The sequence below is a fragment of the Hyla sarda genome, chromosome 6 (assembly GCF_029499605.1).
Source record: "Hyla sarda isolate aHylSar1 chromosome 6, aHylSar1.hap1, whole genome shotgun sequence".
NCBI classification, from domain to species: domain Eukaryota; kingdom Metazoa; phylum Chordata; class Amphibia; order Anura; family Hylidae; genus Hyla; species Hyla sarda.
This window is the reverse complement of record NC_079194.1, coordinates 62,316,769-62,340,732: the sequence shown is the minus strand read 5'-3', so window position 1 is coordinate 62,340,732 and position 23,964 is coordinate 62,316,769. Positions and strand designations below refer to the sequence as shown.

At 44.0% G+C, this 23,964-nt stretch overlaps 1 protein-coding gene across 4 annotated transcripts in view; it reads right to left on the bottom strand.

Annotated features, from left to right (window-relative positions):
* Positions 1–23,964, bottom strand: part of TRIOBP (TRIO and F-actin binding protein) — a 117,773-nt gene that overhangs the window by 25,449 nt on the left and 68,360 nt on the right. For all 4 annotated transcript variants that reach the window (XM_056523914.1, XM_056523915.1, XM_056523916.1 and 1 more), the window contains 6 exons: positions 21,728–21,796; positions 13,252–13,341; positions 10,380–10,489; positions 8,431–8,854; positions 7,180–7,260; positions 453–600 (listed from right to left, as the gene is read on the bottom strand). In XM_056523914.1, the coding sequence (XP_056379889.1) occupies positions 453–600; positions 7,180–7,260; positions 8,431–8,854; positions 10,380–10,489; positions 13,252–13,341; positions 21,728–21,796 (922 nt within the window). The remainder of the gene's footprint in view (positions 1–452; positions 601–7,179; positions 7,261–8,430; positions 8,855–10,379; positions 10,490–13,251; positions 13,342–21,727; positions 21,797–23,964) is intronic.

Genomic DNA, 23,964 nt, shown 5'->3' with positions numbered 1-23,964 from the left:
ACCCTATTGTGGGTTTACAACTTGCGATCCGGATATGATGACTGCCATCGCGTGTATAGAATAGTGGAGTGGTCTCCAAACTGTGGACCGCCAGTTTTGCAAAACTACAACTCCCAGCATGCCCGGACAGCCAACGGCTGTCCGGGCATGCTGGGAGTTGTAGTTTTGCAACAGCCTGAGACCATTATAATAATGCGGAGACCAAATAGTGTGTGAAATTTTACAATAGCATGTCATCAATTCCATTCTGATGTAGTTTGACAAGAAGACATGTAATTCACTACAGACGACCTCTGGATTGTGGTTTGTAGGGTAAGGTTATAAGACGGGGCCTCTCCGATACCGTAACAGGTCAGTATAATGTTCTTCTCAAAAGGCAAGAACGACTGTTCTTTGTTTCTGTAATGCACATGGCTTCCATCAATCTTAAAAGGTTCCCTCCCTCTCCTTACCAGATGCCGTGGCTGCAGCCTCCTCTGCCAGCAGCTGATCCTTCTCCTGCCGCAGTCTCTGGATCTCCCATTCATGGTGTCTCTGGAGTTCAGACAAAAGCTGCTTGTGTGATTTCTCCATCTGTGACAGACTGTGTTCACACGACTCCTGCAAAGGGGAACATGTGCTTACAGTAACCTTGAGAGAACCAATAAAAAGGTCAAAGAATTGTACGTGATGTAATATATTTAATGGTTCCAAAAATCATCTACATGATGGATGTTTTAACTCTGGTTGCCAATTAACTCCATTATTATTATTATTTTTTTATTGTACTGCATGTACTTTTACAAATAAACCAAATTTGCCATCGGTCTCTATTAAATATTTTCTAGTGTTTGCTTCTGCAGCTTGTAGGAGTATCTAAAACAATGCAAGCTGCTCGATACTTTCCCAGACTCCTTGTTCTAAAGCCCCTCTCTCCCCTCTCCTGAAATCTAAATGGTCACCTAAAAAAACACAAATAAATATAAAACCAAAGTTGGTTAGAATCCAAGGAAGCAGACAGAAGGGCTACAGACAGACATCTGATCAAATGAGCTCTGAACAGGATCAAGCAGCTTGCATTGTATTGTACAGTCATGGCCAAAAGTTGAGACTGACACAAATTTAGTTTTTTATACAATGTTTGCTTCTTCAGTGTCTTTAGATCTTTAAGGGTGCTTTCCCACCACGTTTTGTACTTACGGTTCCCGAATACGGCTGGGAGGAGGGGGGGGCGGGGCTTAATCGCGCACTCAGCCATATTTGGGAACCGTATTTAATGCATGTCTATGAGCCGACCGGAGTGAACCGCAGCCTCCGGTCGGCTGCGTTTCCATCCGTATGCGGTTTCCAGACCGCAGGCAAAAACGTGGTCAACCGCGTTTTTGCCTACGGTTGGGAAACCGCATATGGCCGAAAACGCAGCCGACCGGAGGCTGCGGTTCACTCCGGTCGGCTCATAGACATGCATTAAATACGGTTCCTGAATACGGCTGAGTGCGGGCGCCGCAATTAAGCCCTGCCCCCCCCCCCTCCTCCCAGCCGTATTCGGGAACCGCAAGTACAAAACGTGGTGTTAAAGCACCCTTAGGCTACTTGTCTCCAAACTGTGCCCCTGCAAATGTTGCAAAACTGCAACTCCCAACCTACACGGACAGCCGTTGGCTGTCCTGGCATGCTGAGAGCTGTAGTTTTGCAACATCTGAAGGGTCGCAGTTTGGAGACCACTGTTTTGGTCGAATGTTTCTACGGCTATTGAAGTACCGCTATAGGTAACTGTTTTAATTTATTTTTACTTTTATTGACAAATACATCAAGTTTATGCAAAAGGCCGAATATCCTTTTTTCTAAACTTCAATTTACTCTGGCATGCTGGTTATCAGAACTTCTGGCCAGGACTATACAATGATCCATCAATTTACAATATTAAATTGTTCCAGGATGACCATTTTATGTTGAGACCATAACTCTATGGAAACCTGGTAATTAGTACTAAGGCCCCAAAGGGTCATCCAAAAATGGGAAAAAGTGAGAATTGAAGAAAAATAAGTAGATAATACAGATAAAGCAAATCCTTATATATAAAAGTAATAAAGATCTGCTGGAGCTGTAATCACTGTCTATGTAGAAGACAGGAGCTTCTTCAGGGTCCTGTACAGTACACGCTGTGTCCCAAAAAAAGTAAAATGGAGCCGCCCTCACCTCGTGTTCAAAGGAGCATTCACAATATGTTTTGGGTATACAGCAGCCAGATCTGGCGGGAGAATTTACAAACCTGCTGCTGTGTATTCCTGCCGTACCACATTCATTTCAATGAGCCAGACGGAGTCAGCTAGTGACTTCGGTCGGCTCATTTTTTAACCGAATCGTGGTTTTTTTGTTGCCAGACTAAAACCACAGCAGACCACAGTTTTTAGTTCGGCAACAAAAATTCATACGGTCCAAAAATGGGCAAACCATAGTCCCTAGCTGACGCCGTCCGGCTCATTGAAATAAATTGTGTATGGCAGCAGCCATTTTTAAAGATTTTCCAGCTGGATCTGGCTGCCGTATACCCAAAACATGGTGTGAATGCAGCCTAACCGTGGCACAGGTAAAGAGCAGTACAGAACATGTACTGTAGGGGGCGCTGCCAGACACCAGTCAGTGCATATACTTCAGTAATACAGGGGTGTTACCAGTGAATGCCCATTCTGATTGGTCAGATCCTCCAGCCAGTGACAGGGTTAGCAGATCTGGATTGTCTGTAGTATTGTATGTTGAGTTTGTTCTCAAGTTACAATGGTCCAGAAAAGACAATTGTATGCTAAAAATATTGTAACCTAAAGCCATTGTAAGTTAGGGGAACCATGTATATGCATGTTAGGTGCAGAAAATACAGTAGAAAATCTGTAATGTAGACGAATAGCAAATCAGTTTTTATTTGTAATAGTACAAAGTTAGGCAATAAAAGAAAATGTTCACAGGAGCCTGCAGCATTTAGGGTCAAACACACGAGTATCTATTGAAATGTATTTGGTTTCGTTATATTGATGTATTTTATATGACAGTAGAACAAAGCTAGAAGACTAAACCGTATAAAAACTTGAGAGGTAAAGTGCACACAGTAGTTCCTGGCAAACTATTGCAGTGCTCATTACAGATCCTTGCTGTGTTTTCATACTCAGGCCATTAGGTGGCGCACTCTGTGCAGCTTTACACAGCAAGGATCGTAGAAAAAAAAAAAATGCAAAAAAATAATAAAAAAGTATTAATATTAGAAGGAAAATGAGACCTCTTTTCTGACACACCCCTGAGGAAGTCACATTGTGACGGAACGCGTGGGACTCTGGCATCCCATCTGGCACTTCTACAGTGATATTCTGTCTGTGGTTTGTTTTGGCTTATGTTTAGTGTACATAAACAAATAAAGATGAATGTAACTATGGGGGAGATTTATCAAAACCTGTGCAGAGGAAGAGTGGTGCAGTTGCCCATAGCAACCAATCAGATTGCTTCTTTCATTTTCCACAGGCCTCTAAAGAGGCCTGTGGAAAATGAAAGAAGCAATCTGATTGGTTGCTATGGGCAACTGCACCACTCTTCCTCTGCACAGGTTTTGATAAATCTCCCCCTATATTCTTATTGTGAGGGTATGATTTCGATGATTATTTCTATGCCTATGTTTGTCCCAGTCAGAACTGTGTATACATAATTTGGGCCATTTAGACGGGTTGTGAGGAAGGAAGGTTCATGGCCCTTCTCCCATGTTGTGGTTCTAGCTCATAGAGCTTTTTCATTGATTTTAGCCTTTTTCTCTAATGTTATGATTATGAACTAATAAAGTATAGATTTTCTTGAAATATTATCGGTGTGCGCTTCTTTGCAGTAGTTACTGCTTTTTTTTTTGTAATGCTCTTTTCTGACAATGACCCAGAGTCCCAATATTTTTTGTCAATCATCGTATTAGGATTATCATGTCCTCTCAGGCAGCCCTTCTCTTTTTCCCTAGATGTAGTAAGGAAACTTCTACTAGACTCCGTTTGTCGGAATATTTTTTTCTCAATGTTCATACACAAAGTTGTATTCACAATGGAATCGGCTGAGCTGCATGTACACAATAGGGCACATAAAACGTGACAAGGTCCAGACACATGAACTATTCGTATTTTGTTATAGCTGCAATAATTATTATGGATGTGACTAAAATAAGGAGTCACATGAGGTGATTAAGCCGGCCATGATGTGGCATCAGGAAGACTGCACCTTGGTCTCCATATCTATTATGTTACATGGGCCATTTTTATAAATTTGGTGCAATTTGCAGAATTTATGCTAACTTGTAAACGGAAGTTGTAAATGTTAAGACTGATACCTTTGGGACATGCATATATCTCAGTCACACACATTGGGGGGAGGAGATTTATCAAAAGGATTTAGACTGTTTTTTTCCTGTCTAAAATTGTCGCACAGAAAGTCGCAGTCTAAATACGTGAGAATTTTTCTTTAGAGGATTTTTAGTACATGATGCATTCTAGTCTATTTTAGATGGAAAAATGCAATTTGCATCAGGCGAAAATACGCTGAAATGTCAGACAATAGATCCCGAAGTCCATGCGCGGAATTTATCAAGAGCCGTGTAACGTTCGATAAATTAGGTGCACAATAGACCGGCCTTACGCCATGTAGTTTGGTCTATATTGATGCGGGAAATAGACAACTTTGATAAATATCCCACCATTATATCCATCTTTATCCAAATCTATAGAGATATATTTATATACACTTACATACATAATGTCTCTATATATATATAGCGATAATCACAATATCTATCTTCTAAAAATAACACAAGAAACGTAAGAGAAATACAATTCCTATAGTACAGGGTTGGCCATTTATATGGATACACCTTAATAAAATGGGAATGGTTGGTGATAGTAACTTCCTGTTTGTGGCACATTAGTATATGTGAGGGGGGAAACTTTTCAAGATGGGTGGTGACCATGACGGCCATTTTGAAGTCGGGCATTTTGAATCCAACTTTAGTTTTTTCAATAGGAAGAGGGTGGTATATGGGGTACAAAGATAGTGGGGCCATTCTTCATCAATGGAAACCTCAAGGCCACTGGATATGTGAAATTGCTACATGATGATGTGTTTCCCTCTTTATCCACTGAAGCTGCACGTTCCCTGAGTTTTTCCAGCAAGATGGTGACCACCACATTATGGGTGTCAGGTCCGAGCATTCCTAGAGGAACAGTTTCCTGGAAAGTGGATTGGTCGTCGTGGGCCAGTTGAATGGCCCCCAAGGTGTCCCGATCTGACCCCCTTAGACTTTTATCTTTGGGGTCATCTGAAGGCAATTGTCTATGCTGTGAAGATACGAGATGTGCAGCACCTGAAACTACGGATACTGGAAGTCTGTGCTAGCATTTCTCCTGCGGTGTATATAGTAGTATATAGCCGTGTATACGGATACTGGAAGCCTGTGCTAGCATTTCTCCTGCGGTGTATATAGTAGTATATAGCGGTGTATACAGATACTGGAAGCCTGTGCTAGCATTTCTCCTGCGGTGTATATAGTAGTATATAGCAGTGTATACAGATACTGGAAGCCTGTGCTAGCATTTCTCCTGCGTGTGTATATAGTAGTATATAGCAGTGTATACAGATACTGGAAGCCTGTGCTAGCATTTCTCCTGCGGTGTATATAGTAGTATATAGCAGTGTATACAGATACTGGAAGCCTGAGCTAGCATTTCTCCTGCGGTGTATATAGTAGTATATAGCAGTGTATACAGATACTGGAAGCCTGTGCTAGCATTTCTCCTGCGGTGTATATAGTAGTATATAGCAGTGTATACGGATACTGGAAGCCTGAGCTAGCATTTCTCTTGAGGTGTATAGAGTAGTATATAGCAGTGTATACAGATACTGGAAGCCTGAGCTAGCATTTCTCCTGCGGTGTATATAGTAGTATATAGCAGGGTATACGGATACTGGAAGCCTGAGCTAGCATTTCTCCTGCGGTGTATATAGTAGTATATAGCAGTGTATACAGATACTGGAAGCCTGTGCTAGCATTTCTCCTGCGGTGTATATAGTAGTATATAGCAGTGTATACAGATACTGGAAGCCTGTGCTAGCATTTCTCCTGCGGTGTATATAGTAGTATATAGCAGTGTATACAGATACTGGAAGCCTGTGCTAGCATTTCTCCTGCAGTGTATATAGTAGTATATAGCAGTGTATACGGATACTGGAAGCCTGTGCTAGCATTTCTCCTGCGGTGTATATAGTAGTATATAGCAGTGTATACGGATACTGGAAGCCTGTGTTAGCATTTCTCCTGCGGTGTATATAGTAGTATATAGCAGTGTATACGGATACTGGAAGCCTGTGCTAGCATTTCTCCTGCGGTGTATATAGTAGTATATAGCAGTGTATACAGATACTGGAAGCCTGTGCTAGCATTTCTCCTGCGGTGTATATAGTAGTATATAGCAGTGTATACGGATACTGGAAGCCTGTGCTAGCATTTCTCCTGCGGTGTATATAGTAGTATATAGCAGTGTATACAGATACTGGAAGCCTGTGCTAGCATTTCTCCTGCGGTGTATATAGTAGTATATAGCAGTGTATACAGATACTGGAAGCCTGTGCTAGCATTTCTCCTGCGGTGTATATAGTAGTATATAGCAGTGTATACAGATACTGGAAGCCTGTGCTAGCATTTCTCCTGCGGTGTATATAGTAGTATATAGCAGTGTATACAGATACTGGAAGCCTGTGCTAGCATTTCTCCTGTGGTGTATATAGTAGTATATAGCAGTATATAGAGAAGAGGGTTGCATTGACAATCCAACACAATGGGCAGCACATTGAACACATTTTATAAGTGGTCAGAAACTTGTAAATAACTCATGAAAGAATAAAGTTACGTTAAAACCAAGCACGTCATTGTTTTTCTTGTGATATTCCCAATAAGTTTGATGTGTCACATGACCCTCTTCCTATTGAAAAAACAAAAGTTGGATTCAAAATGGCCAACTTCAAAATGGCCGCCATGGTCACCACCTATCTTGAAAAGTTTCCCCCCCTCACATATACTAATGTGCCACAAATAGGAAGTTAATATCACAAACCATTCCCATTTTATTAAGGTGTATCCATATAAATAGCCCACCCTGTACATCATCCTGTGGTCCAGGTGTGACCTACCTGAGATATATAACCATGGGGTAAAGCCGTCTCACCTCCACCCTTCTGAGCCTTCTCCAGCTGCATCTTTAAGCTCTGTATCTACAGATAAAGCACAACCATTCATAACAGTGTTTAGCAATGAGTGTGCCCCCAGCTGTTGCAAAACTACAATTCCCAGCATGCCTGGACTGCTTGTGGCTGTCTGTGCATGCAGGGAGTTGTAGTTTTACAACAGCTGGAGGCACACTGATCAGGAAACATCAATTTATAATGCTATACTCCGTTAAATACTGGTAAATAAAATAAGGCTAAGTAAATAGGATGCTCAGGCCCCCCCCCCCCCCCCCATGTACAGAGGGATGGATCCAATGTGAATTGAGCCTGAATTATGTAATAATAGTCAAACACTAAGAGCAGGGTCACGCTGGGCACATCCAACGCATATTTTATGCTGCGGGTGCACCAACGGCAGTCACAGAGGGACGGCAGAGCAAGATCCCGGCTGAGGCCAGGTAGCTCTAGGTGTCCATTTGCAGTGGCAGATCTCCCGCTGTGAGTGAACACAGAGCTACCTGGCCGCCATCATGGGCGCTCACTCTGCAGTTCCTCTGTGACTACCATCGGTGCATCCGCAGCGTGAAATACTCTGCTGATGGGCCACGGGTGAGCCTGTCCTAAAACAGCACAAATAAATATCAATAGGTCTTGTGTTTGCTAATATGCCACACGCACAGACATCCTGCAAATAGCGGGCACCTGCTGGAACATGCCGGTGGCAGGACATTTTGGGAAATGTGCCGTCTCCATAGACGGCAATGCATTTCCGAGCTGATGCTGCCAAAAGAATTGACAGATCAACGGCAGATGGTTCCACAGCAGAAATTCTTCTGTGTGCCTGGTGCAGCAGAATCCTATTTAGGAAACACTGGTATGAACACAGCCTGAAGGATCAGCAGACGAGCCTCGATGAGCGAGATCAGCGCTCGTTCTGTTCAGCCTGTTGGCTTGTGTAGAAGGGGTTTTTAGGCTGCATTTACAACTCCGTATAAACAGCATGTATACTTATCGACAAAAGTAAAAACAGTTTCTATCAGATGAAAGCAACTCCTCCTTTTGACAAGAAATCTACAGTCCAGCCTGAGGACTAAGGCTGCAGGGATGTTTCTTCCATTAAATTCTATTTTCTACACAGGGCTTATTAAAAGTGTTAGCTCTTTGCCAAACAGAGGATGGAATAATGTAGTAGACTACACTATTACCCCTACGTACCTGTTTCTCAAGTGCGGCTGTGTTTTCTCCTCCAGTTTTGCTTCTGCTTCCACCAAGCAAACAGGTAAGGGACGTCTGTTTTGTTTCTCGTAATGGTAGCCTCTCTAGTTCCTTCCATTTAGCCTCAATGTCTTCACTGAGACGTTGTTTTAGCTCCTCTGTGAGAGGTGTCTGTGTAATACGACGTGCAGAAGAGGAGTCTCCTCCAGGGGGCGCTTCAAACCAGCGTCTGCGCTCCTCAGATTTCTGATCCCGCTCTTCTCCTGGGGACAGTGGTGACAACTCCACATAATCAAATGAACCATGTCGGGATCCTGCCAGCTCCACTTTTCTAGTTCTGACTTCGGAACTAAGCCTGAGTTCCTCTGGCCTCTGATTCAGTCGTGTGGAAACTAAAGTATTTTCCTTATTGCTCTCTGACAGCCTAGAAAAGAAGGAATACTTAGAGATTGCTGCATATTTCACACAAAGTCAAATGGTGGCAAGAGCAAGAGCCACCATGGGCAGTAGCACCCCTCAATAGCTAGGAGACATAGGGATAAGTTCACATCTATACCACATACTTACACATGCAATATACCACAAACATATCTACAAAACAAGACCAATTTGGCTCAATGTTGCATACATTTTGTCGAATAAGAATTTTGTAAAAACTGTAATATCGGCCAAAAAAAAAGGTATATTTTTTTTAAACATATACACACGTAGACCTGTATTCCACCTGTATCACTAATATACAGCATATCCCATAAGTGAATACACCCCTTACATTTTTGTATATATATTTTATTCTACATTTTCATGTGAAAACACGAAATGACACTCAACTAGAAATGACCTTCTGCTACAATGTAAGTACCGTATTTTTCGCTGTATAAGACGCACTTTTTCTTCCCCAAAACAGGGGGGGGGAAAGTTGGTGCGTGTTATACGGTGAATACACCCCTATCACGGCGGTCCCTGCGGCCATCAACGGCCGGGACCCGCGGCTAATACAGGACATCACCGATCGCGGTGATGCCCAGTATTAACCCTTCAGACGCGGCGATCAAAGCTGACCGCCGCGTCTGAAGGGAAAGTGACACTAACCCGACTGCTCAGTCGGGCTGTTTAGGACCGCCGCGGTGAAATCGCGGTGTCCCGAACAGCTTACAAGACACCGGGAGGGACCTTACCTGCCTCTTCGGTGTCTGCTCCGTGCCGGGATCCCCTTCTTGGCCGGCGCTCTCCTTCAACGTCATCACGTCGTTGCGCACCCCGTCCCGTCATCCAATAGGAGCGGCGTGCGTAGCGACGCGATTACGGCGACGGAGAGCGTAGATCCCGGGGAAGACGACTTCCGAAGCGTCGGGGACACCACGGGGACGCGGCGACAGAGATGGATCGACATCTAGGGCAGCGGTGACGGGTCTGGAGCGGCGGGGACACGTGAGTTCTACCTCCTATCCAGTGGTCTTCAACCTGCGGACCTCCAGATGTTGCAAAACTACAACTCCCAGCATGCCCGGACAGCCAACGGCTGTCCGGGCATGCTGGGAGTTGTAGTTTTGCAACATCTGGAGGTCCGCAGGTAGAAGATCACTGTTGGGTTCAGAATCTTTTTTTTCTAGATTTTGCACCTTTAAAATTGGGTGCGTTTTATATGCCGGTGGGTCCTATAGGACGAAAAATACGGTAGTAAGTGCACAGACTGTATAACAGTGTTTGATGTTGTGTCCCCCCCAAAATAACGCAACACACAGCCATTAATGTCTAAACCTTGGCAACAATATAGAGTACAACGTTAAGTGGAAATGTCCAAATGGGGCCCAAAGTGTCAATAATTTGTGGGGCCACCATTATTTTCCAGTACTGCCTTAAGCCTCTTGGACAAAAAATTGCGCTGGCATAGATTTTGCATCCGGATCCAAGTCACAAAGAACACCTGAAGGAACACCATGGCTTACTTGGTCACATCGGGGATGGAAACCGGGTGGACATTTTTTCTCAGTGCTTCAATCCAGTTTCTCCTTATACCAGATGTCATGGCGGAAAGTGTGAATATGCCTTCATTTGTCTAGGAGAGTAAGAAGATTAAAAATAAAATAAAAATCTGTGTTTTTTTAGTGGTGGCATAAAGTGATGCCTTTTTACTGTTAATTGTCACCAAAATCAATTGCACTTAAGGGGTACTGCCATCTCAAATGGATAACACATTGCTATGAAATGCCATGGCCCATGACTTTATGATTAGTGGTGGTCTGACCTCTGGGACCCCCACCAATCATGAGAATGAAGAGGACACAGTGCTGGTGTAGCGCTACATTACTTGAGTTTTCCTTCCATTGCTCCTGGCCACTTGGCCAACTACAGCCATCCCCATTGACTAGAATAGGGCTAGGCTGCAATTTCCATCTCCAGCAGGAGAGCTAGGGGCCGACATGCAAGGAAAAACCAGTGAGGGGACACAGCTCGCCTAAACCAGGTCTCCACTTCCATCATTCTCAGAGGGGTCCCCTAGAGGTCAGTCCCCCACTTCCATCATTCTCAGAGGGGTCCCCTAGAGGTCAGGCCCCCACTTCCATCATTCTCAGAGGGGTCCCTAGAGGTCAGGCCCTCTCTGATCATAATGTAATGACATATCCAAGCAAAACAACATCACTGATGACATGGGAATACCCCGTTAAAGGGTTGTCCCATTTCAGCAATTTGACTTTCCAGCTACCTTTACGCTGTCAAAAATTTTTCGAAGAGGGGAAGTTACGCCATTTGCATAATTCGTATTTGACTTTAGTGGGAGTTGCGCAAACCACATAACTCCTGGAGTAACGTAAACAGCGGGGCTATGTAAACAGGCATACCCTGCAGGGCTACATGATTTGCCTATATCCTATTAAAGTCAATAGGAATTACACACATTGAGTAACTTCCTCATTAACACCGGGGACAACAAACAAACAGTCTGGAGGTGGTTGGAAACTCTAATTGCCAAGTTGGGACAATTCCTTTAAAGGGGTACTCCACTGCCCCAGCGTTCGGAACATTTTGTTCAGAACGCTTGGAGCGGGCGGCAGGGTTGTGACGTCACGCCATGCCCCCTCAATGCAAGTCTATGAGAGTCTATAGATTTGCATTGAGGGGGCATGGCGTGATGTCACGAGGGGCATGGCCGTGACGTCACGACCCCCACCGCCCGCTTCCAGTGTTCTACACGAATGCCAAGTGCTGCACAGAGATCGTGGGGGTCCCAGCGTCGGGACCCCGGCGATCAGACATCTCATCCCCTATCCTTTGGGTAGGGGATAAGATGTTGAGGGGCGGAGTACCCCTTTAATGCTTTCCAGGATGGAAACAAGCAGAGAAAGCTAGCAAAGTATTTTGATACCTGAAGCGGTATGGTAAAGCCAAGAGAAGAATGGTTGGAGATGGAAAGAAATGAGGCAGCCCCCTTTATCTTAGAAGTATCATAATACAAGCAACGTGTATGATAATGCAACATGTAACATAATACATTAAAAAGGCACATAAAGCCTTGACGGAATAGGTATTGGGGAGTGGGCCCTCATCCGACTACCACAATAAAACGGCAGCAAATAAAAAGGTAGATATGATACTGAATAGTAAATGCCACAGATCAGTAATTGATACATGTAACAAAAATACCGTATTTATCGGCGTATAACACACACTTTTAGAACTTAAATTTAAGGCGAAAACCCTACCTGCGTGTTATACGTCGATAAATGTGCTGGTCACTGATTCAAAGTGTTCGCGGCGGCGGCTGCATGTTAAGGATGAGCAGCCCGGCCGCAGACACTTTAAAACAGTGACCAGCAGCTGCTCCTGTGGGCTCAGACTTCTCCCGCTGTGCTTTTATTATTTTTATTTTCCTTACCTTCCTGACCTGGCCTGCCGGAACGTGGCCGGGTAAGGAAAATAAAAAACAACAAAAAGCAGGGGAAAATGGGGAATGATGAGGCAGGGGGTGGGAATGATGAGGAATGGGAGAAATGGCATAGAAGGAATGATTTTGGGGGGGGGGGGGGGGGGGGGAGATGATGAGACAGGGTGGGGGGGGGGGGGGCGATGAGACGGGGGAATTATAAAGGGGGGGGTGATGAGAGTGGTAAATGTGGCACAGGGGCTGATAAAAGGAGAGAAATGATGTGGCACTGGGGGGGGGGGGGGGTTGACCAAATTGAGTTGCAGGGGAAATCAAAGTTGGGGGGGGGGGATCATGTGGCATTTAGTCCAAGTCATTTATTTTACATTTATTTATTTATTTTACTTAAATTTGCCTGTTAAAATGGGGGTGCGGGTTATACGCCGATAAATATGGTACTAAAATTTCTAGATAAAAATATCAGTGAGGCTGGGTTCACACTACGTTTTCTCCCATACGGGAGCGCATACGGCAGGGGGGAGCTAAAACCTTGCGCTCCCGTATGCCTTCGTATGCACTCCCGTATGTCATTCATTTCAATGAGCCGGCCGGAGTGAAAGGTTCGGTCCGTTCGGCTCATTTTTGCGCCGTATGCGCTTTTACAACCGGACCTCAAACCGTGGTTGACCACAGTTTTAGGTCCGGTTGTAAAAGCGCATACGGTGCAAAAATGAGCCGACCGGACCGAACGTTTCACTCCGGCCGGCTCATTGAAATGAATGACAAACGGGAGCGCATACGAAGGCATACGGGAGAGCGAGGTTTTAGCTCCCCCCTGCCGTAAGCGCTCCCGTATGGGAGAAAACGTAGTGTGAACCCAGCCTGACATAAAGCAATGCAATACGCAGACATAACATGGACAACCAATTCCTGTAGATCATTCATGTTAAACTCACATGAATTTGGAATCCATAATTCCTCTGTACAGAAAACTCAGGCACGTCGGTGCAAGTCCGGAGATCAATCTCTCCATCTAATTCATCTGCCTAAGGAGAGAGCAAAAAATGTGTTAAAACCTGCACTGATACTTTGCTTTCCTACAAACTTGGCTTCTGAGCCTCACACACACACAGACCGAAGTCACACGTGGCAGTAAATGCTGAACATTTTACCTGTGGATGTGCGCCGGGATTTTAAACTGGCATTGTCAGGATCAAAAACTTTTTATGTGTTGTACATCTTGGCAAAACATTAAACCTTTCTCACATACGTCATAAAAAAATTCTCTCCTTTTTAGAGAAATCATGGATTCTTAAAACCACTAGAGGTCACCCTATCATCCAGGACATAATCCTGTGAGGGTGGGACTAGCACTCGTCTGTGCTCACTCCTGTCTTGTCTATCAGACTGTAGCATGAAAACGGTGAGGAGGGGATTACAGAGCAGCGTGATTGGATGAAAAGACCCAGCACAGCACACTCAGGGAGGAAGAGAATGTATGGTGAGTGAGGCCGAGCTCAGTGCTTGCCTCCGTTACGCCACTTTCCTGAGCAGTGGATGTCAGAATGAGTGAGCAGCAGGACAGAGGGATTTGTGAGCCAACTGGCAGTAATTCTGAAGCAGAATCTCATTGAAATCAATCCTGCTGTAAGAACAGGTCATCATAAATAATAACTTTGGTGGAACAACCCCTCTCAATCCAACATGTGTGAACTGGGCCAAAAAGTCAAAACCACTGTCAAATGGAAAAAATTAAGATAATTTCCTTCACGCTACACATCACAGTAAAAGCTGATCCTCCTCATATACACAACACTCATAGACCCAATAAGCAAAGAATTCCTGAGTACGGCCTCATTCACATTCCATGTTGGTGCTGTGGAACGTTGCAAAACTTGTCCAGATAAAGCAGAGATTAGGGGAGGGAGGGGGGGGGGGGGGGGACATACTAACAAATAGGGCTACATAACGTTATGCTCCAAAACTGCCGAAGGCTGTCTGGGCATGCTGGATTTTGTAGTTTTGCAACAGCTGGAGGCCCGCAGGTTGAAGACCACTAGAGTACAACAACCTGATATTGTAGAAGCAGTCCCACATAAAGGCCTTGTTTCTTACCACTGAACCTTCTATGAGGGTTACAACCTGTTTCCAACATTACGCAAAGAGAGAGAACACAAAGATGTACAGATTTTAATTGCAAATGGATTTAAACAAATGAGAAGTCTCAGTCTTTCCTTTCTAGGTGTCTTCCATCTATGTTCTTTTCCTGGCTTTGTATATATTTGCAATAATAAACTGAACAAGTGAACACACCCTAAGGGCCCTTTGCTAGTTCCAAATTAACCTATGGGTATGTAATTAGAGTGTGGGAGGAATCCGGAGTACCTGAAGCAATCCTATGCAAACACAAAGACCACACAGACTCATGAAGATGTAGTCTTTGTATTTGCACCCAGGACCCCAATGCTGACACCCCTCCTTTACAAGAATTTATACTGTGGAGGAGTCCAGAACATACAGAGTTTCCAACACCCCCGCATAATCCTCCCTATAACTTGGCAGACATCTGGCAACAGTTTATCTTGTCTTTTTCGCAACCCTGATGGACAAATTCTTTTAAAATAAAAAAATAAAAAAAGGGGGGGGGGGATGCATTGCCGCAGCAATGCCTCCAAGAAGTAATCCGTATAAAAAGAAAAATGTAACTGTATGGTAGAGGCCCCCCAGCTGTGTTGCGCAGAGGTCCCCAAGCCCTAAGACCCACCAAAAGTCCAGGATTTTACTTTTTCCCTGTTATATTCCGGTGGGGTAAGTGAATTAAAGAGTACCTGTCATGATCTTGTTCACTGCCCCCATCATGATAAACCTCCCCCTGCCTTTATTTTATAATTCTTTAGTTTTCTACCTTGATATTGCTCTGTAATTTCTGCTCAGTCTCAGTCAGATTCACAGACTGGGAAGGGGCGTTCCCCAGCAGGCGTGACATCATCTAAAGCCATACAGGGGAGAACTTCCTCCCTCACTCTGCTACACACAGCCCAGAGCAGTTCAGTGTGTGATGAGCTATGATTGGCTAAGGCTGCACACACACACACATCCTTAGCACTCCAGACTGCATTTCCTGATTTTGGACTTCTGCCAGGACAGCAGGAGTCCAAAGTCTGTGCAAGAGATGGGGGAAATGTTCTTGGACAAGTAGGAAGACACCTAGTGGCAGCTTTTTTTTTTAAACAACAAACAACACTTTTTATTTTTATATTTTTTTAAACAAAGTACATTTGAAAGATTTTTTTTATTTACCATAAGTAGTACAAAAACTAAAATTAGTTTTAATGACAGTGCATATTTAAATGTTGGTGGGCCTTAAAGGGGTTATCCAGGATTTTTTTTATATATATCAACTGACTCCAAAAAGTTAAACAGATTTTTAAATGACTTCTATTAAAAAAAAATCTTAATCCTTTCAGTACTTAGACAGAAAAGAACAACTCAACTTCAGCAGCTGATAATTATTAGAAGGATTAAGATTTTTTAATAGAAGTAATTTACAAATCTGTTTAACTTTCTGGAGCCAGTTGATATGTAAAAAAAAATACATTTTTCCTGGAATACCCCTTTAACCCCTTAAGGACTCAGCCCATTTTGGCCTTAAGGACTCAGACAATTTAATTTTTACGTTTTCATTTTTTCCTCCTCGCCTTCTAAAAATCATAACTCTTTTATATTTTCATCCACAGACTAGTATGAGGGCTTGTTTTTTTGCGCGACCAGTTTTCCTTTGTAATGACATCACTCATTATATCATAAAATGTATGGCGCAACCAAAAAACACTATTTTTGTGGGGAAATGAAAACGAAAAACGCAATTTTGCTAATTTTGGAAGGTTTTGTTTTCACGCCGTACAATTTATGGTAAAAATGACATGTGTTCTTTATTCTGAGGGTCAATACAATTAAAATGATACCCATTATTATATACTTTTATATTATTGTTGCGCTTAAAAAAAATCACAAACTTTTCAACCAAATTAGTACGTTTATAATCCCTTTATTTTGATGACCTCTAACTTTTTTATTTTTCCGTATAAGTGGCGGTATGAGGGCTCATTTTTTGCGCCATGATCTGTACTTTTTTTTGATACCACATTTGCATATAAAAAACTTTTAATACATTTTTTATAATTTTTTTTTTAATAAAATGTATTAAAAAAGTAGGAATTTGGGACATTTTTATTTTTTTTCATTCACTCCGTTCACCGTACGGGATCATTAACATTTTATTTTAATAGTTCGGACATTTACGCACGCGGCGATACCAAATATGTCTATAAAAAATGTTTTTTTACGCTTTTTGGGGGTAAAATAGGAAAAAACGGACGTTTTACTTTTTTATTGGGGGAGGGGATTTTTCACTTTTTTTTTTACTTTTACTTTTACATTTTTTTTTTACACTTGAATAGTCCCCATAGGGGACTATTCATAGCAATACCATGATTGCTAATACTGATCTGTTCTATGTATAGGACATAGAACAGATCAGTATTATCGGTCATCTTCTGCTCTGGTCTGCTCGATCACAGACCAGAGCAGGAGACGCCGGGAGCCGCACGGAGGAAGGAGAGGGGACCTCCGTGCGGCGTTATGAATGATCGGATCCCCGCAGCAGCGCTGCGGGCGATCCGATCGTTCATTTAAATCGCGAACCGCCGCAGATGCCGGGATCTGTATTGATCCCGGCACCTGAGGGGTTAATGGCGGACGCCCGCGAGATCGCGGGCATCGGCCATTGCCGGCGGGTCCCTGGCTGCGATTAGCAGCCGGGATCAGCCGCGCATGACACGGGCATCGCTCCGATGCCCGCGGTTATGCTTAGGACGTAAATGTACGTCCTGGTGCGTTAAGTACCACCTCACCAGGACGTACATTTACGTCCTGCGTCCTTAAGGGGTTAAGGACTGTGTTGGAGGACCATTGCTGTTGGTGAAGGGATCCCAGTGGCAGCAGGCTACTATTTTCTAACAAACCCTGTAGGACAGCGTTTTCCAAGCAGGTCACCTCCGGCTGTTGCAAAACTACAACTCCCAGTATGCCCAGACAGCCTTTGGCTGTCTGGGCATGCTGGGAGTTGTAGTTTTGCAACAGCTGGAGGCACCCTGCTTGGAAAACAAAGGTGTAGGAGTTCCTTAACATATGTTCGGGGATCTGGAGGCACCATGTATGGCAACATGAGATGCAACAGGCTGGATGATTTGGGCCCAGTGCCCCCTTTAGCGCTCTATTGGCTAAAATGGAGCATGGCGCTGGACCTATGGGAATATATAAATTTGGATTGAAAAAATAATTATGAAATAAAAAATGGATTGAAAAATGCTGCATGCAATGTAGCTGGAGGGTAACTATCCTAGACAGAGACAGTATTTGGAAAAAGGATGAATAATGAACACAGACTTTAGTGCCCAATAGAGATGAGCGAACTTACAGTAAATTCGATTCGTGACAAACTTCTCGGCTCGGCAGTTGATGACTTTTCCTGCATAGATTAGTTCAGCCTTCAGGTGCTCCGGTGGGCTGGAAAAGGTGGATACATTCCTAGGAAAGAGTCTCCTAGGACTGTATCCACCTTTTCCAGCCCACCGGAGCCCCTAAAAGCTGAACTAATTCATACAGGATAAAACATCAACTGCCGAGCCGAGAAGTTTGTGACAAATCGAACTTACTGTAAGTTCGCTCATCTCTAGTGCCCAATATAAGCTTATGACCCAGTTAAGTAAGTGCTTTCCAACCAGCGTGCCTCCAGCTGTTGCAAAACTACAACTCCCAGCATGCCCGGACAGCCTTTGGCTGTCCGGGCATGTTGGGAGTTGTAATTTTGCAACAGCTGGAGGGATCCTGGTTGGAAAGCACTGAGCTAAGAACCTGCCAGATGGGTCCAAATCTACAGCCAGGTTCCATTTATGCAATGAAACAGACAATGCGGCCGACCAAGCATTACATTCCCGGAGCAGAAACGGCTCCCAGCATTGGGGAGGAATTCCTAACCTTTGGGTCTGTGTTTCAAAGTGCTGAAAATACCTTCTATCTTTCCTTTATGCTATGATAAGCCCTGAATCTTATAGTAGTTTTCTACTTGTTTTTCCTTGGTTTGTAATTTATACAGCACGGGTGAAGTAATGGGTGAGGCGAGCTGCTGAATGCCTCAGGACAAAGAACATGCTAATGTAGGAATCAGCTGACGTTCCTTAGGATTGTGAATTCTTTCTAAAGTAATGGCTCTTAAAGGGAACCTGGCATTGGTTTCATGCTGCCCATACCACAGGCAGCATAAAACTGGTACGGCATGGCGACTCCAGGACACAATTAATTACTCCAATGGGCTGGGGGGAGTAATTATAATTTATAAATGCCATCGGGACCAAGGTAAATAGTCCGCAGGGTGGGTGTCAAGACAGGTGGTCCCTGCCCAGTGACAAGTGACAAGTCTCTCCCTAGCAGCGTATAGGAGAACAGCCTTTGGGACCCCGCAGCATTTTTAAACTAAGATTATTCCGAAACGCCCAAGCGTAAATACATAGGGGGAGATGTATCAAAACCTGTCCAGAGGAAAAGTTGTCGAGTTGCCCATGGCAACCAATCAGATCGCTTCTTTCAGATGACTTTATAAAAGGGAAAGAAGCGATCTGATTGGTTGCTATGGGCAACTCAGCAATTTTCCCCTCTAGACAGGTTTTGATAAATTTCCCCCATAGTGTTCTGGAATGGCGATGCCTGCACCAGTTTTATTTTGCCTAGTTTGGGCAGCATAAAACTATTGACAGGTTCCTTTTAAAGGGGTACTCCGATGCTCCAGCATTCTGAACAGTTTGTTCAGAACGCTCGGAGCCGGAGGCAGTGATTGTGATGTCATGTCCACGCCCCTTGTGACCTCATGACACGCCCCCTCCATTCAGGTCTATGGGAGGGGGTGTGTCAGCCGACACACCCCCTCCCATAGACATGAATGGAGGGGCATGGCGTGATGTCACGAGGGGGCGCGGACGTGATGACACGATCACAGCCGCAGGAACCTGGCGTTTTGTTTAGAACGCCGAGTGCTGCGAAAGATCACAGGGTCCCCAGCAGCGGGACACCCGCGATCAGACATATTATCCCTTATCCTTTGGGTAGAAGGATAAGATGTCTAGCAGCAGAGTACCCCCTTTGCCCCTTTAAAGTAACCACTATCATGTCCAAAGCATTTTTTTTCATATCAGAGGTATCCATAGTCTTTAAAGCGGTATCCCAGGTTTTTACTTTTTAAACTTTTGTGCCCCTGGTGTAAAGTTACATCAATGTGAAATTATCTTACTTTGCCTGCTTTTTTTGTGGTTCTTCCCGTTTAGTTTTTTTTCATTTTAGTGTTGTGATCGCATGTTCATTATTGTACGGCATGCCAAATAAACTCTGTATTGGGCCTTTCCCAGTTTGCTGTATGGCCCAGGACAATGTGTCATTAATACCCTTATCACAGGGGGCTTGGCTGCTTCTTGTTTGGCAAGTTAGCTGCTGATGTTGTGTGCGGCATCAGTACACGCCGCCGTGACAGCGCTGAAGGCGTTTCCCACTGTCACATGATCTCGGCACAGACTGTCAGCACATAGTGCACATGCGCAACCTTCAGCCTCCATACACTATAGGGAATGTGGCCACGTTGCAAGCCAGGGAGCATGGCTGTGCTGCAATGGGTGTGCCGAATGTATGGTGTGTGGGAGGGATAAAATTCAGTCTCCAAATTGAAAAACGGGATGCTGGGAAATTTAGTTCAACAGAGCACCCACGAACCCAAAAAGTATCAGTTTTCATACACCATTAAGTGGTGTTATAGGAACATTATGAGAATTTGGTACAGAGGCAAGGAGGGACGTGTTAGTAAACAGTATAGATGAGCGGACTTACAGAAATTCGATTCGTCACGAACCTCGCGGCTCGGCGGTTGCTTACTTTAGCCTGCATAAAGGAGTTCAGCTTTCAGGTGCTCCGGTAGGCTGGAGACTCTCTCCTAGGACTGTATCCACCTTTTCCAGCCCACCGGAGCACCTGAAAGCTGAACTAATTTATGCAGGATAAAGTAAGCAACCGCCGAGCCGCGACATTCGTGACGAATCGAATTTACTGTAACTTCGGTCATCTCTAGTAAACATGTCCAAACTAAATAACACTAATTTCTGGAATATACATTATGTCGGATAATGAGGGGACACACAGAGCTACCCGGCCCCAACAGGGAGCTTGCTCTGCCATCGCTCTGTGACTGCGTGCAGATGCGCTGTGTGTGAACCATCCCTAAAAGGGTTATCTAGGAATACAAACCCACAGCTAAAATCTTTCAAAAACAGCACCACACATGTCCTCAGGTTGTGTCTGGTATTACAACTTGGCTCCATTCACTTCAATGGAGCCAAGCTGTAAAACCACTAAACCAGAGGAAAGAGGGTGGTGCTGTTTTTTGGTTTTTTTAAACAAACTCAGCTCTGTTTTTAAAATCCTGGAAACCCCTTTAAGCGGCTATAAGCAATACCTGTCACTTAACTTTTGACGTCAAAAGTTTTGATTGGTTAGCGCCTCAGTGCAAAGACCCCACCTTGATCTGGAGAACATGTGGGGAGAGACATACTTTATGCGATCTTTGTCTCACTGCGCCACTATAATTCTATGTAGCAGCAATACAAATCTCACTGGGAGCTGGGAAGTCACTTATCCCCGCTTGTTCCCTTATTAGGTGGGTGTCTCAGCACCCGATCGATCAAAACTCTTGACATGTCTGTGTGACATGTTAAAAGTTTTTTGTTTTTTTAACAGACAGGTAGACTTTAATTACTTGTCTGCAGATATATCACTGTATGCCCAGAAACAAGGAAGCCATGGATTATCCTCTCTTCCTCTAATGTAGGTGTAGTTGTTATGTTTAGATTTTTTTTTTTTAACTATTGGATTGCATTATTTTTAGCTTCCTTTTGTTTATTATTATAAGTGCCGCATGTTGGAGGAACATGGTTAGGCGGGGTATTATTATAATTATTATTTATTTTTGTAGGTGTAAGAAAGGAAGTTTGTTGAAGGACAAATGAACAAGACTGGGAAGAGGATAGGAAATACATCTTCCGTTGTATTAAAGGGGTACTCTGGCGGGAAAAATAATATTTCCAAATCAACTGGTGCCAGGAATTTAAAAAGATTTGTAAATTACTTCTATTTCTATATTTTAATCCTTCCAGTACTTAGCTGCTGTATGCTCTAGAGGAAGTTGTGGGATTAAGATTTTACAATTTACAAATCTCTATAAATTCCCGGCACCAGTTGATTTTAAAGCATTTTTTCCTTAGGAGTACTCCTTTAAACGTATTCACACTTTACACAAGAAACGGAAAATCATTCATTGAGAAACCAGATCCTTACCTCTTCAGCATTGGAGTCTCTGTAATACCTGAGGCTGGAATCGGTTAGGACAAACCAGTGCTTTTTCCACTACAAGAAAGGAAGAAATAGAATTTTCATGATATACCAACATCCGTCTCATTCATTCTATAGTTTTTTTTTTTACATTTAAATTTTTTTTTTTTTTTTTAAGTGCCGAGGAACGTGCTCTCGAATCACCCAGAGTACAAGAAAAAGTGCACACGTGTTACACTAAAAATAAGTGCACATAGGATCCGGTCTATCGCAAGCCCTTCCCCGATAGGAGAGAGGCCCCCCAACAAACCTTACCCTTCGCCTCCGGACCAAAAGGTACCTGTGAGGTTCCAGGTTCGTTGTCCCATTTTACCAAAGCTGCTAAGGGAACACAAATGCTCCCGGCATCCCTCTTGGCGTTAGCCAAGGTATCTGCCCGCAGAGCCAATAACGGTAGGTACCCTGCCAAAGCAGGAGTACCCGAGGTGTTTGTAGGGAGGTGAAGAACCTAATGGCCACACACACCTCCCCTAGACTGCCAGAAGGGACACTCAGAAGGGCTACCGCATCCTGGCAAATCCTGTGGACACACAACACGCAAAAAGTGACACAGAGAGACAAAAAAAGAAAGAAATAAGTGAATGTGTGCAGATATACTGCCCGGACATCCGGCCGGATCTATAAAAATTTCTCTGATCCCAGCCAGAAGGCCGGGAATCAAGAGATGAGTGCCACAAAGGTGAAGAGATCATGGTGCCCGTGCTTCAACTCAGTGAGCCAGTATTCCCAGTGAGTTTCGGCACCTCGGGGTCACCACACTAAAGTACCTCGGCTTTAGACCCTCTCAGCCTCATGGCCAGACCCGGAGGAAACAGGTCACATCGGGGCAGCTGTCGAGCCGATTCCTCAGAACCAGCCCCGGAAAGCCCCGGTACACCTGCTCCCTACCATGCAGCACCCATCCCCACCAGCTCCACACTGGCGTCGCCTGCCACCAGCATGAAACTGATAAGAACAGATACTACACTTGATCTTAGCCAAAATAGTTATCCAGCTTCACGCACCTTTGTACCGCCCTGCTCCGTATACAAGATATGCATGTCCAGTGACAAGTATAAAGGAGCTGCTGGTTCTGATTGAGGAGAAAGTTTCACATGCAATGCTCCATGGGGGAAAAAAAATTATGCAAATGATCTCAACTTAAAAGAGTAGTCCGGTTTCAAAAAACTTAGGGGATAAGTGTCAGAACACTGTGGCGGAGATTTAGCAAAACCTGTGCAGAGGAAAAGTTGCCCAGTTGACCATAGCAACCAATCAGGTTGTCCAGTTGCCCATAGCAACCAGTCAGATTTCTTCTTTCATTTAGCAGAGGACTTGTTAAAAATGAAAGAAACAATCTGATTGGTTGCTATGGTCAACTGGGCAAATTTTCCTCTGCACAGGTTTTAATAAATCTCCCCCTGTTTCTCCAGCTCTCCCATATAGATGCACAGAGGAGGCGTCAACACCACAACTTTGTGCCGTGGTCAACTTATTTCATTCAAGCAGAGAGCGGGGGCACCAGGTGGGAGATCGCAGGGGTCCCATCGATCAGACCCCCGCAATCTGACACTTATCCCATTTCCTACTGATAGAGGATACTTTTTTTGATACCGTATAACTCTCTTACAAAGGAAGAAAACTGTCTCTGTGGTGCCTATAAGTTATGTTTTCCAATCAGTGTACCTCCAGCTGTTGCAAAACTACAACTCCCAGCATGCCCGGACAGCCTTCGGCTGTCCGGGCATGCTGGGAGTTGTAGTTTTGCAACAGCTGGAGTTATACTTGTTGGGAAACACTGCAGTAAGTCAATGTCCAATCCATAAAAGAGCTTTTAAAGCCCTAGTCTTAAGGCTGATAAGGGATGGACATTGGCTTACAGGGTAGTTACCTATAGGTGGTATTAGGGAGAGAACACCTAGGGGGCACTATAAACGTGATCTTTAATAGTCTAACTTGTATTAGGTTGCATTCACACGGCTGTATAGACCCGTCCTTCTCCTGTCAAAATTAAAAACGGACTTTAAAAAAAAAAAAACGGACAATTACGGATGCAAACGGATGTTATCCGTTTGTATCCGTTTTTTGTTCAGTTAATAAACCAAAAAAATAAATAAATGTTTTTTTGTTCTGAGCATGCTCAAAAGTAAAAACGGATCAAAAAACGGATTGAAAAAACAGATGCAAACGGATGACATTAAAGG